The sequence below is a fragment of the Anas acuta genome, chromosome 3 (assembly GCF_963932015.1).
Source record: "Anas acuta chromosome 3, bAnaAcu1.1, whole genome shotgun sequence".
NCBI classification, from domain to species: Eukaryota; Metazoa; Chordata; class Aves; order Anseriformes; family Anatidae; genus Anas; species Anas acuta.
In genome coordinates this window covers 84720369-84735924 of record NC_088981.1, presented here as the reverse complement: position 1 = coordinate 84735924, position 15556 = coordinate 84720369, and the positions used below count along the sequence as shown (strand labels likewise).

The following is a 15556-nucleotide window of genomic DNA, read 5'->3' as shown; positions in this document are numbered from 1 at the left end:
CTTACGGTTCGAAAGAACCACAGGCTGTGACCTTGGCTACAGCTCATTAACCAACAAATAGAAACTGACTTGTTTGAACTTGAAAATTCAGTGCACTTTCTATTAGTTATCAGGAATAAATGCTATTAAATGCTAACTCCATTGACTGGGAAATCCAGTATAGCTCTAAGCTTGCTTATGCATTTGAATTTCAAAGAATTTGTTTATCATAGAATCATAGAATATCCTGAATTGGAAGGGACCCATACAGATCATCAAGTCCAACTCCTCATTCCTTGGCCCACCTGTGACAAAAAGAAATACTATCTGTGCAGGATGGTCGCCTGCTTCCTATGGCAGCAGAATGGGCACGAGCACTGCTCATGCCAAAGAGCTGCCTCATAGGGATTTCCCACCCTTGGAGACTTGTTCATATGGCTATGCAGTGCTGAATGCAAGGTTTCTGGGCAAGGGATGTGCATTTCTCATATATGTATGTAAGACTATATATATACTTTAAAACTGCATTAACTATATATATAAACTATTAAAAAACTCGACTTTATTCTTTAAAAAAGTATAAATTCTGTTACTGTTGAAGGAAATCATTTGGGGTAAAAAAAAAAAGACACAGATCTTGAAAGCTTAAATTTACTGATATTTCTGTTTAGTTTCAGGCACTGGATGCTGTATCACACACACTGGTTTTGCTAGGAAGGAACAAGATACTAAGGAATTCTTTAATATCCTTTCTACTGTCAGAACTACGACAGTTTGCTGAGCAGCTGTTGCAAGCTTACCAGGTACTGCTGCCTTGTCTTTTGGAAAAAATCCAGGGAGTGTTTTGGGGAGTGTTTTATCTACATCTATTTCATAAAATGTAATAAGTAGTAAGTAACATTATGTTCTACTGTGTCTGGATGGGATGGAGTTAACTTCCACAGAGCATCCCATATAGTGCTGTGCTCTGCAGTTGTAGCTAGAATGGCATAGATTCTCAGCAACGTTTTGGCTATTGCTGAGCAGTGCTGGCACAGCATTTTGTTTCATGAAATGTGGTAAGTTGATGATTCTATAGAATGTGCAGGTTTAAGAACCCAGCAAAAGCTAGCATCTAACTTCAACAGCATATTTAAAAAAAAAAAAAAGTCAAATAAAAGTTGGACAAAAGTAAAATTATAAGAATGAAGAATGTATAATAAATACATAGACTGTATAGGTTTTAAGATCATGCTATGTAATCTGGAAAATACTTGCATTAGTATGAGGAGTTAGTTAAAATATTTCTCAAAAGCTGTAAATTGTGGTCTACACAGGCATACAAATTCGGTATCCAGCTGGACCCACAAAGAATTATGGCCATCTCCAGTTGTATATGAGATAGAGTAGTAGTATTTTCCTTCAGAATTAGATTTAATGCTTCGCATTATAATATTAATTTATATGATACGGAAGTTTTCAAGCACTTAAAAATGTATGTAGTTTGTTGTAATGAGCAGGAGATGAAAAGCAAAATGGAGAGGAGATAATATATTTGGCAAAACTAATTTATTACATTTTTATTTTGGAAGTATGCAGAGCTTATGTATGTGGAATGAACACAGTTTTTTTTTCCAGTAAACTTAACAGGGAAAAAGAAAGAGACTAATTAAATGTCCCTTTAAAACTTGGAGAAGACGTGTGACATCAATTGTTTTTCATATATTTTCAATATATTTGTGTGTAATGGTTTGTGTACATAATCAAATAACTTGATTATGTAGTGTCCTAGAAGGGTCAATAAAAAGAAAGCATTCAGCTTTTGATTATGTGGAAAAGAAAGTTACTGAGGTATACAGAAAATATTCACCTAGATATATCAACTCTGGTCCAGTTTAAAAAAAAAAAAAAAATAGCTGTTGCTCAAGCAGGTGTTGTTTGTGTGTTTTTTTGTTTTGTTTTTTTTCCCTGTAAGGAATAATACGTGAGTAAATTTTGACTGATGGAGAGGGAACTTGTAATTTCTAACCTTAACTCGTAACATGTTTGAACGATATTCTGAAAAGGCTTCAAAAAGACCACTTTTGAAAAAAGTAGACAGTAAACTGTGTTTTATTTTAAGTCACTAGTAGCATACCTGAGTTAATCATAGCAGACAAAAGCAAACTGGCTTTAAATAAACATAAAGACAGGGAAATGTGTAATTAGAAATGATTTTGTTGTTTTTAGTTTAAACAAGTTTCTCATTTTTAACATGATTAAATCTCACCTGTTTAATAGAAATAGTCATCCCTCCTTTCAGTACAGTTTTCACCAACAGCAGGATAGAACCCAAGCTGTTTGGTGCAAACCTTATCCTCTGTGTTCCACATTCGTGAAAAGCTTGCGTCAAACATTGGGCTTTGCTGAATTAGTTACTCTAGTAATATTTGTCCTTACCGTACCATAATTGTTTTAAATATAGCTTTTGTATTTGGTACATAAAATTTATTTCTAAAAATTTAAGTCTGACTCCTCTTTGGCTTTGCTTATTGTTCAAGGAATAATATATTTTGATTTTAATCATAAAAATGGAGATTTTAAAACTATATAACTTGAATTTCAGAAAACTAAATTAAATTGGTATCCTGTGATTTTAATCATAAAAGATTCTCTTTAACTGCACAGGTGTGATTTGGATTTTCCTATGGCAGTTCTTTTATTATGTGCAGTATAAATTGTTTATTTATGGGAAGATGGCAGAAGATTGGATTCATAAATAAATATTTTAAAAATCATAATTTAATCCTTAAATAGTTCCTATACAGCAGCTAGCATAATAAATGTTTTAAATGTCAGTTTCTCATGGATGGCTTCATACCCTTCGTTGATATGTACAATAGTTTTTCAGTTTTCCTTTTTTTTTTTTTCTTTAACCAACCTACGCAGGAAGAAATGGTGAAAGTGCTTAAAACCTGTGCCAGGAATTTTGGTAGAATCAGCACAGTGCAAAGTCTAAGAGATGTCATTTTTCTTCCTTAATAAGTTATTTTCCTATGTAACTCTTCCTTACTGTCTTTCCTACCCTTCCTCAAGAGAATCTTCATGTGAAAATTCTTCGTGTAGAGAGCTGACCTAGGTTCAGAGCTCAGGAGAATTTCTAGGGGGGCAGGAATATACACACCTTTCATCTAAAAAATAAAACAAAGATATTTTTGATCTTGTACATTTATTCTGTTTCTTCATATTTAATCTATGTGGACTGAAATTCAGTAAAATGCATTTGTTAGTTGACCTGTTTAGCCTCAGGACCAAGTCCTTTTTCAGATTAAGGCTTTTCTAACTATTGCTCTTTATCTGCCTCATTTTCATTTTAACTTGTATTTGGGCTTGCTGCAAATCTCTTCTGTTATCAAGAAGTGGTACTGAATTTCAGATTTGGTACTGGGAAGAACCTTCACAAAATGCCTCCCACTTTTAAAATGAGATGTATTATTACTATAGTGCAAAAGGAAGGGTGGAAGATTTTCTGACAAAACACTTGATGAGGTTCCCTTTCACCCTGTTTTTAAACAGCATTTTCTCTTCACCCCAAGAAATAATTTAGTTCTCTTACATTCAAGAGTTTAGAAACATATTCACGCAAGGAGACTTTCCTGCTCTGCTTCTACTTCCTCCCACAGACTGCCTTCTGCTGCTGACACATGATACACCTTTTCCCTGTCCCTTTTCCCGCAGGGTCGCGTGAGGGTAGTGAAGGCATATTGCCTTCTGATAAATGCATTTATTTATTTATATTTTCCTCATCCAGCACTGTCAGTGTTTCTTGGAAGGTTGGTCATCGTTATCAACCGAACAAAAACCCTGGCCTGGAACAGGACTTTCATATAATCTTACCAAATTTATGGTGCTTTCTTTTGTCTCCTTTTAAAACACATTGTTTTAAGTATGCATCAGGAAGGTAAGTGAACTTAGGACACTTAGGTAGTCTCCAATGTTTTACAGTAGCAGTCTGGAAATGTTCAGCCCCAGCACACTTTTCTGGGGACTGTGGAAGGTTCAAGGTGGCTGAAGGTGTAGCTACAGGAGCTTTATGCATGTATATCTGTAGGTGGCCCCTTATAAGAGTATAAAATCTTGAAAAGCTGCAGTTCATATAGAGAAAGTAACTGAAGTTTTGGTTTGCTGAGAAGTTTATTGTTTGTTTGTTTTAAGTTCTTTTATTTAGTTCTACTAGATGTTTTATGTTCATTTACAAACCCTTACACATTCTGTATGTGACAATTATTGCTGGAAATAGTGACTTCGAGGAGCACTACCTTTGGTAAAAGTGATTCTGAAAGTAATTCAAGCTTTTTTTTTCTTGTTTTATAATCAAAACTAACAATACCAGTTAGAAATATTGCAAATGACAGCTTTAACAAATCTAAGTTTTTAAATTAGAATTTACAGAAGAGCAATATTTTTATATAATCCAGTTACATTAGCTGACAAGTATCCTAATCCTGTTCTGTTACTTAAATGAAACTACTGTTAGTAACAGAGGTGTTTCATGTCTTCCTTTTCAGATAGTCAAATTAAGAACCTACAGTGTTAGTTATGATCAAAGGTGTGCAAATACTTTTTTTTCTCTCTTTTGGTAGATGGGACGAGTAAAGAAATTGTTCGGGGATGTGTATATGTTAGCCTGCAATTAACTCCTAAACAGTTTGTGAGTTTTATTTTTTAAAAAAGGCTTTTTCATCCAAGCAAATTTCTGTCTTTGATTTTGTACAATTATAATGATTTTCTGAAAGTTGAAAGTGTTTTATAATATTGACTTGGTTTGAAAACAAAATTCTTTTTAACTTTACTAAAAGAATCCTCTAGATAGTGTTTTTTTAATTATTATTTTAATTTTATCACTAGAACTTGAGCAGAGTTACAATTAATTTGTAAAATGCTGACATTCCAGAATATGTAGCTTCATAGCTTTGCATTAAATCATTTCTGCAGTAGGAAGTGTGTGCAGCTCAGCTTACGTAGGTTTGTGGATATATTCTTTGATAAATATTGAAAGTTTTTGACTTTAAAATTCTGACTGATTAAGAAGTCTGTATCTGCATCCCCTTGGAACACGTCTATCTGTCTATGACCCACAATTTTAAAGAGCTACCTATAACCCTAGCTTTAAAAATTTAAAAATAGGTTGACTGTAGTAGTCAACTGAATGAATAAAGACAGAAAGGCATAGGAAATGTGCTTTGTGTTTTTATATTGTTCCCTAATTGGCTAAATCTGTTAATCTTGCAATACAAAAAAAAAAAAAAAAAAACTGAAATACATGAATAATAAACTTTTGTTTAGTATTTTTGACCAATATTCCCATATGTTAATACAGAAAATAAAAGTTACTAGGGAACATGTTAAGCCAGGTAATTATCCTGTTTTTTCATCCATTTAAGATGACTTATGGTAGTAAACCCTCAAGCATGTTCTTAGTTTGCTTTAATGCGTGTAAGTACTTCATCATGTACTTAAAGTAAAACTCGTACTTCAGAACTTTGCTGACTCCAGGATGTTCACTTCTCAGCCATAGTATATCAATATAAACTCAGTTGACTCCTTTAATTTCAATTGATGTTGCATATGTACTTTTCATTTTTATCTGTAATAGGTACCTTCCCTGCTTCATAAATGTGGTTTTATCAAAATGCAGCAACTGAACCTTATCCTCCTGTGAAATAGGAATCCATGAAATAGAAATCTTTTGATATCCAATAGGATTCCTTTGGCAGAGCAGATACAATTTTAAGATACTGAGATTTCAGAATGATACTATGGAAGATGGATTATTTTTCAAATGTTGAGCTTCTCACCATGATAGCAGATCGTAAGATATGATAACTGTTTCAAATGTTTATAACTGTTTCAAAGGCAGAGAACCGTAAATGGTAAACACATATTAGTTCAGTAGTCATTTCTAACCCCCTAGGTGTTAATTCCAAGAACTTCAAAAAATAATAATAAATATTAAAAAACAAAACCAAAAGAAAATAGCTTCAAATGTAGAAAAAGGGGAGACATACTGTGTTTTTGTAAAGCCCTTGCTATTGCTGGTACATAGTGATACATATCGCATTCCTTCCTGTACACTATTACTCTTTTTTTAAAACCTTAAAATGTTTGTCACAAAAAATTTACACTGAATAGGACATCTAAACTGAAATATTAAGATACTTGTAATTCTTAATACTGTATATAAACATTAAATTTAAATCCACATCCAAATGTAGGCACTAACTTTTACCCTGAAAGTAATAGTATGGTTAGACTTGGACACAGAATACAGGGTAGGATTCATTCTATATTCTTTAAATGTGTCCAGTAAAGACTGCTGTCATTCTCACAGAAGTCAATTAAGTACTAAAGTTAACTAAAAAATTGCCACTATTAAGACAAATAGATGCATAAGGCATTGCTGAATATTACATAAATTCTTGAGAATATGGTTTATTGAGACAGCATAGCTTTGACTCAACGAGTTAGAGATATACATGATGGGATTTGTTTCACTTCAGGTTTCTGAGATGTTTCCATTGGAGTTGCTTCATTTATTATAGCCAAGATAGGGAAAGAGGCGTTTCTTTGGGAGCATGTATTTTGAATGTACATCATCATAATATTTTTCTCTATAGACCTCTTCCTTCTGGCCATGAGGAAGGAAACTTAAGTGGAACAGCTCAGAGGTAGACATGTATGTTGTAGACATCTAAAGCTAAGTGAGGAGAATCCCATCAGATCTCTCTGAATATCTCTTTCTGGATCATCTGTGCCAGAACTGTTATGCCAGGGAAGGGCTCATCCTTCAAAACAGTGGTAACAGGTAACCGTGCAAAGTGTACTTCTGTCTGGACACTGATGAACTTACATAAATAACCACATCAGGTATCTGACTTTGAGAATAATAAAATGATACATTTTAGTTAAGATTATTAACAAGTGAACTCAGTTCCCAAATCCTGGAAGTTCTTAAGTGCAGACCACATTGGAAGAGATTAATGAAGAATTGGGGTGAAGGATACATATATTGGAGCTTCCTGTAACTTCTGTTCAGCCATGATCTGTCAATGCATGTGCCTCTAAATAGGAAGCTCTTTTAATCTCACAGTCTACACAGGCTTTTTTTTTTTGGAAGGAAAAGAACAAGGAGTAGAAAGGATGTAGTAGAATGATGAGCATTTTCATAGATTTTTTTTTGTTGCAGTTCAGCTCTGCACAACAAACAGTCATATCACTGAAATGCCAGACTACATGGCATTGCATGGAAGCATATGGAAACGCTCCTGTAGCTGTACAGCCATTTTTTGTGGTAGGTCTGCGTAGAAGGGACTTTGCGACTATTGGACTAGCTCTACTGGTGATCAGTCCATCAGGGAAAATAGGATTTGCCTAAAACAATGTTCAGTTAGATTCAAACAGAAAGGTTTGAAGTTCTAAGAACTGCACTATTAATGCCAGGGTTTGTCTTCATAAGCCTTTCTCCGTGGAGCCGTCCTATACCCACTGGATGTTGTGGGTGGGTATGGTACTCAACAGTGCTTTATTCCAAATGCAAGTTTGTCTGATGTGATGTGGAGAATTCTTCAAATAAGCAATTCTTTCCAAGAATTCTGCTTTGTCTTCTGAATTCTGCAATGTCTTATCTCTTCAGCCATGCATTTATATTTGTTGTAGTAGAGCTTTAACACAGGATATAAAAATTCCTTGCTACTTTTCCCAAATATTAATTTTTTAAATTAGAAAAAAATAAATTGCTGGCTTAAATTGGCTTTAATCGTTAATTAGAAAAAAATAGCTGAGAACATTATGCAGCTAGAAAAAAATCTTAAAATGACTTTTCAGCCTGTTTGGCTTCTTTTGCAGTTTCTGCTGTTGACTTTCAGATGCACAGGTAAAAGGAAAGAGATTTATGGTATGTAGAGCTCATGAAAATAATTAAACTTGCATCTGGACATCCGTTCATCCTTTTTAAGATGGCATTTCTTTCCTTAATCTTGTAAGCACAAATTGTAACATACTTCAGATTGTTGTTGGTGAAAGGTGCTGCAAAATAGTGCTGTAGGTAAATATAGGATTACTTTTTTATTCCATGTGACTGCTGATGCCACTGGTAACAAATGAATTAATGGTTTTGTAGAATAATCTATATTTTGTCTGCATTTTGTCTCATAGATATGTACCTAGTTTGGAGGCACATACTTGTGAAATAATAAATCTCTCCCCTAAAAGAAATCAGTGAAAGGATCAGTCAAGACTCAATACATGTCAGAAGAGGGCCATATATCTTTGAAGTGTACGCCTACTTCTGCTGCATATGTCATTCCCTATTAAAGATTAGATTTTAAGATGCATACAAGATACTGTGGCATGTCAGAGCTGGAAAATGAAAAATGGTTCATGCAGTTTCTCTCTTCCCTCTCGTACCATCATAAAATGGTAGCACTAAGGAGAAAGGGGTAGAGAAGTGTTCTTACAGAGCTAAAAGATAGTTGGGCTCTGACTGTTCTTAGGTGGTTTGCAAAACTGAGGGTGATATAATCAGAAAATGTTAGGTGTGCTTGGGAATAGAAGCAGTATCTATTACACGAAGAGATCTCTGTATAGCTGTTGACCAAAGAATTACCAGTCTTAATATTGGTGATGCATCTCATTCATGGAAATGTAAGTACTGGAAAAGGACAAATGCCTAATTTCAGACATCAGAATATACCTTAACAAGTAAAAAGGTAATATTCCTAGAAACCTTTGTGTTTAAAATAATTTACAAAATTGAGGATTTATAAAAAGTCTGTTCAGAAAGTAAAAATAACATGCTTAAAAATCAAAATTTACCTCTGAATTCCTTTTGGTCTTTAATTCATCTGATCCTCGTGGCACACATGGTACACCCACTAGTCTGGAAGACCACTTGATTATTACTTAATCTGTGTCTCTAAATAGGTATGCTCCTGTTAACCTGCTTTCTTCACGGGGCATTTCTGCTTAATGGCAACGATCTGCAGAACAGAATGATGTTACAGAGAATTAAGCACAGCTTCCTTAATGCTTTTGGATATTGCAGTTATCTATGTGAATTAGCATATACACCATATGTGCTCTTAAAAGTTCAATTTATAGGCAAGGTAACTTTTCCTTACAATTTTCCAATTATTTTAGAGACTTGTTTAAAGTCTTCGTTATGATGTACTTTTAACACTAAATGCTTTCCAGGAAACAGTGTAAATGCGTAGTTCCTGTGTCAATGGCTTGCAGTTTATTTGCTGCTTTAGTATTTTGTATCCCCATATAATAGAAATGGGAAGCATACTAGCCCTAACTGGAAGTTACTGACATAATGGATATCTGTTTAAAAAAGTAATTACAGTCGATGGTTAAGCTGTCTTTAAATAATAACCTAGTTAAATATAGTAAACTGTAAGTGGAACCTATGGAAGGATAGTGACTTACTAATGAAATCATTACTTCAGCTATTTTTCAAGATGATCTTTTCATTTTGCAGGACACATTAATATCTTTGGATTTATTATTTTCATGCCTACTTATGTCTCTCTAAGCATCTGGGACAGTCAGGACCATAATGACTTAGAACATTGGCCTGATCCATTGGGAACTTGCAGATTTATTTTATTTCATTTTTTTTTCTAAAAATACCTTTGAAACTGTGCCTGTTGACCTATTGTGTTTATGTATAACCATCACTACTTAAACCACAATATCAGGAGGATTAGCTGATGTTTGTTCAGTGCTTTCTAAAATACTAAAGTGCTTTTAAAAAACTATTGGTGTAGCTGTGAGATATTATAAACATGAGGCATAAGGCACAGTGGTATATCTTCTGCTGTGGTACTCCATCAAGCATAGAAAAACTGCTTCTGTTCCTCACATATTCTTTGATAAGCAACGCTTTTGCTTTGCAATCTGTTTATCTGTGTGGTTGAGCTGATCCCTGGATTTTCAAGAAACCATATGGCTTAGTTTAGGTTGTTAGGTGGTAGGGGTGGCTGTAGTGGGCTTAAAAGTGGGTTTAGACTTAGAACCAGATTTAGATTTAGGATGGGACAATAAGATTGTCAACACAGTGGATAAAGTTTGAAAGGCAGTGCTTGTCATGACCTACCAAGCTGTGGTCATTCTGCTGCCCAGGTTTTAATCAGGCTAAAGCTGGTGTTTGAACATACTGAACATGTCCTCAGCTAACTATCACAGACTACAGTTGTGGCAGTGCTGGGGATTTGGGTCCGCTCATGCTGATGATCTGCAGTGAATGCCACATCCAGAAGGAGCTGCAGTCCCCAGTTTGGCTCCAACAGCAGAACTCATGCTGCTAGGTTTTGAGTGGGTAATGTACAAATGATTACTAGGATAGTTTTATGTATGGGCTGAAAGGGTTGGATACAGATTTAGAGTTCTAGTCTAGGTTTTGTAGCTAAGGGTGGCATTATGGTTTGCGTGGCTGAGAAGCACGCAGTAGGTTGAATCTGGTTCTGCAGTTGGTCTAGACTTGTAATTGGTCTAGACTAAGGCTTGATCTGGCAGGGCAGCAAAATAGTGCTAATGCTATGCCCAGAGAGGGAAGTAGGAGTTGCTGCTGACATCAGTCTGAAACCTATTCAGGTTGTTAGATTCAAAGGATTTCTGGCATGGATTTAATTTAGGGAGATAGGATGCGATGAGATAAAGCTGAACATGGTTACCAAAGGGATCACAGAGCTAGACTTGCATTGTTGAGCCAAGGGCTTAGGAATTTGGGGTTTCATTTTTAATTAGACACAGTTAATTCTGCGGGTGTAATGTATGACTGGGATTGGGTGAGTGCAAGAATGAGAAACAAGTTTAATAATGTCTTTGGGACTCATAAAAGTTTGGGAGATACAGAAAGGGGATGCTGTGCTAGGTTTATGGAGATGGAGAAAAGCAGCAGCAGTGGGCAGTGTCTAGATATGAGTGTCAGTGACGTGAGTTGCTGGGTTGGCGTTAAGGTACACAGCAAGGTTTGGATGTCCAGGATTTGTGCAGCAGAGAATGCTTCACTAACGTTGGAGGTATTGCAGGAAGAGGTGTGCTCGGGCAACAAATAATTTAAGTGGCTTGATTAGATTTAGGATTAAGACATTTTTTGGTTGCATTCTTGAACTTGGATGAAATATGTGCAACCAGATATATTTATTCAACTGAACCATAGCTCTGAGTGTATACACACATGTACACATTCTCAAAATAATTTACAGCAGCACACTCTTTATTGCATGTCTTCTAGAATTATTTCTTCCCTGCTGAAAGACGTTTGAAATGCATGTAGCACTAACAAAATTAAAATTAGATTTAGTAAATAATATTCGTGAATCTACTCAAGTTTAATTTCCTGTTGGTTCAGAATGGTTTATTTTCACTTGGTTCCAGTAACAATTCACATAGGCAGAAATAAATTGAGTCAAATTTGTAGAGCAAGGAAATGGGAAAAATAGAAGAAAAACAGAAGAAAAAATAGTTTGTTGATATTTGTTCTTTTTTTTTTTTGTAAATGTTGGCATCCCACGTTACATGATTACAGTGCAACGTTTGAAGACTTAGCTTGTGTACTTTGTATTTGCTCGTGTCTGTCAATCCCTTAATTGAGCTGGCAAAGCACAATTAAACCTCTAGGTGTTTTATCTTGAAACAAGATACTTTTGGCTTCATTTCATCCTTAAAATTAGCTCTTTCATTAAAAGTTACTCTTAGTTTCTCTGAGTTTTCAGAATATCAAACTTCTAGCTGAAGTTGCTGTTTTAAAGAACTCTTTTTCATGTAACCTTATCATTTATTCAAAGCTCTTTTACTAAGCCCAGCTATTACATTTAATATAGGATACTGCAGGGAATTGTATATGAATGAGAGAGAGAGAGGTTACACATAGAGATTAAAATCTGAGTAGTAGTTCTGCCTATAGGAATAAATTATAAACAGAGTTTAGTTTAGGTTAACATATTCAGTTACTCAGTTTGAGGCCTTCCTACACAATTCTATTATGTGAACTGCAGTTTAGTCCTCATAATTAACTTAAATAAAGTGTGTTCGTCAAATGTTCATGGAATTACACAATAGCTAAGAATGGAAAGGACCTCTGAAGGTGAAGGTGTGCAGTCTCCCTGCTCAAAGCAGGCTCAGCTACAGCAGGTTGCTCAGGGCTGTGTCCAATCAAGTTTTGAATTTCTCCAACTAAGGAGGCTGCAACAGCCTCTTTGGGCAGCCTGTTCCATTGTTTGATCACCTTTACCATCTCATTGTAGAAGGCTATCAGGTTCATTAAGTATGACTTTCCCCTTTGTAAATATATGCAGACTGAAGTCATACTGTCTGTCACCATTTTCCCTATCATGCTCAGAAATTCCTTTTGGGATTATTTGCTCTATCACCTGCCCGAGAGTCGAGGTGAGGCAGTATAACCAAGTTCCGTCTCAGATTCAGCTCCAGACAGGCTTTTGCTTTCCTAACTCTGTCTCTACAAATTTGGACAGTGTCTTTGTATTCCTCCAAAGTCACCTGGACTTGCTTACACCTAATGTATGCTTCCTTTTTATGTTTGAATATTGTCAGGAGCAATTTGTTCATTTAGGCCCCATGCCATTTCACTTTGACGGGTAGACCATTTTTGAGCTTGATCCTTGAAAATCAGCTAACTCTGCCAGGTCTCTTTTTTTTTCTCCTGAGTCATATCACATTGAATTTTTCCTAAATACATTCCTGAAGGAGCTGAAATCTGCTCTCCTGACACCTAGGGTGGTGATCCCACTTCTTGCTTTTCTTAAGTTTTCCAGCAGTAGGTGAGATTATAGTTGCAAATCAGTTGAGCTCCAAGGGAAAGTGTTCAGTCATATAAAGAAAAGTCACTTTTCCAGCTGTCAAGAAGTAATCTTCAGGAAAGTTTATAGATGCTTCAGTAACACTCTCAAAGTCAGCAACCAATTATATGTAGGTAATAATTCATAATGAAGCCTACTGAATTTGTGGTAATTTAAGGTGACTAGTGAGACATGCTCTGAAACTCCTCCTTTTCATCAAATTCCCTTCAGAAAACCTTAGAGAAGGTAAAAACAGCGTGGGATCTGTACTGGAGGACACTTTATCCACTAAGTTAACCCCTATTCTTCCACGGCCAAAACATTTTTCAGAGAAACCTTAGGTAACAGCTAGAACAAAATATATTCAAGTATGTTCCATGCCTTGATGTTGTTTTATTTTTTAATTCTGTTGTTTGTTTCTTTGTTTTTCTGTTTTAAACAAGGGAATTGAGAAACTAATGTTATTAGTTTAGTTAAAATAAATATACTGTTATAATTTAGAATTTGATTGTAGGAAGGGTCTTGCTTTGGTTTACATCATGCTGTAGAACAATTTGCAAGCTTGCAGCTGAAATTACAAGCTTGACAAAGCTACGTCTGTTCATGTTACAGAACTTTCTTTCTGCCTTATTATTAAAAAATTAGAATCATAGGATCACAGAATGGTTTGGGTTGGAAGGGACCTTAAAGATCATCTAATTCCAAGCCACCTGTCATGGGCAGGGACACCTCCCACTCAACCCAGTTACCCAAAGCCCCATCCAACCTGGCTTTGAACACCTCCAGGGATGAGGTATCCACAGCTTCTCTGGGCAACCTACTCCAGTGCCTCACCACCCTCATTGTGAAGAATTTCCTCCTAATATCTAATCTAAACCTACTCTTAGCTTAAAACCTTTACCCCATGTCCTGTCACTACACCCTCTGACAAAGAGTCCCTCCCCAGCTTTCCTGTAGGCCCCCTTTAGGTACTGGGAGGCTGCTGTAAGGTTTCCCCAGAGACTTCTCCAGGCTGACTAACTCCAACCCCCTCAGCCCATCAACCCCAACTCTCTCAGGAATAAGACATTCAGTAGACTATTTCTCTGGCTCCACATCTAGAGAGTGTGTATGTATGAGCAGAGATCCCTGAGCTCTTTAGAATCTGAATCATTCAGGTTGGAAAAAACCTCCAAGATCATCAGATCCAACCATCACCCTACCACCAATGTCACCTACTAAACCATGTCCCCAAGCACCACGTCCAACCTTTCCTTAAACACCCCCGGGGACGGTGACTCCACCACCTCCCTGGGCAACCCCTTCCAATGCCTAACCACTTTTTCTAAGAAGTTTCTCCTAATCAGCACCATCTCCCACAGCAAGGTAGACCGTTTGTTGAGCCATGTAAGACAGATCAATTGGAGATGAAATGGAGAAGACCGCTTCTTAGATCTGTGGTAAGGATGAGCCAAATGATGCTGGGTGTACTCAGTATCTGCCTCCTTTGCCACAAAGGGGCCTCCCGTGATGCCAGCTGCCACCTACTGTGATGTCACCTCAGTGGTGACCTCTGGCCCCACCCTATAAAAAGGGCTGCCCCGTGCCTGGCAACATCTTGCCAACATTCTTGCCCAGGCAGTTCAAGGCGACTTGAAGCCAGGGTGCTGAGAAAGCAGACAGGAACTGCCAGCCTTTGAGCGATGCATTGCGAAAGCCAAAGGATGGCTGTAATGTTCCGTCTGGGAAGGAAGAGAAAGTCTCAAGAACTGGATGAACTCAGTGGCCAACCCCCCTCTAAGCGATTGAGGCTGGATGAAACGGTGCAGATGGGGAGAAAGAGGAAATTCACAAAAGAAATGGATGACCTCGATGGCCAACCCCCCTCTAAGCGATTGAGGCTGGATGAAACGGTGCGCATGGGGAGAAAGAGGAAATTCACGAAAGAAATGGATGACCTCGATGGCCAACCTCCCTCTAAGTGTCAAAAGGTAGATGACACGGAAATGGATCTAGACCCACTGACAAAGTTTTTGCGGACCATTAGGGCGTGGATCGACATCAACAAAATGCTGGCAGTTAGAGCCAGATAGCCACCACCAGCCTTAGCGCAAAGCATCAGAGAACAACAGCCTGAGAACAACATCCAAGCCACAAACAGACAACCACCAGCCAAGCCGGTACAGACCACCATGGTGAGGTGTGAGGCTGATGTCCAGCCCAAGAACAATCACCCACAAAGAAAAGGGGCAGACCATCAAGGCACAGCCTGAAGAGGACAATGTTTAGCCAGGGATGGACTGGGGGAATGACTGTGGATTTACTGTAGGTGGGAAGCGGGAGGGGGGTACATTAGTACAGCTGGCCTCTGCTTGCCTGTCACTTTCCATCACTAAAGATCTGTTATGTTTTAAACTATCTTTTTCATCACATATCCTGAAGTCCTATCCACATGTTAATTGATGCTTGTTTGTTTCTTTGATCAAGCCTCTAACCTAGCCATAGCTGTATGAGAGGGAAATACCTTTAAAGGGTGCAGGCACTACATAATGTGACTGTAAAAAGTGACTCAGACGTAAACTCTTGCATTTTGTTATTCATCTGTACCTAGAAAAGATCAGCAACTAGTCATCACTGCTGTCAATGATGTCAGCGATGCCTGTTCTGGTACCAGAGCACACATGCAACCACTTCCTTCACAGCCAGCCAACGCTCCAAAGTCGATGCAGGACCCTGCTTTATACCAGTGCAAGTCTGTGCAGCCAATTTCCTTTTCA

At 37.1% G+C, this 15556-nt stretch overlaps 1 protein-coding gene across 2 annotated transcripts in view; it reads left to right on the top strand.

Annotated features, from left to right (window-relative positions):
• The window catches only part of MEI4 (meiotic double-stranded break formation protein 4), an 84828-nt gene that overhangs the window by 42473 nt on the left and 26799 nt on the right, over positions 1-15556 (top strand). Inside the window, exons 4-5 of one of the 2 annotated variants that reach the window (XM_068678131.1) lie at positions 651-782; positions 14162-15077. In XM_068678131.1, the coding sequence (XP_068534232.1) occupies positions 651-782; positions 14162-14332 (303 nt within the window). In that variant the 3' untranslated portion in view covers positions 14333-15077. Of the gene's footprint in view, positions 1-650; positions 783-14161; positions 15078-15556 lie in introns of those variants that run through there. The other variant, XM_068678130.1, reaches the window with a different exon arrangement.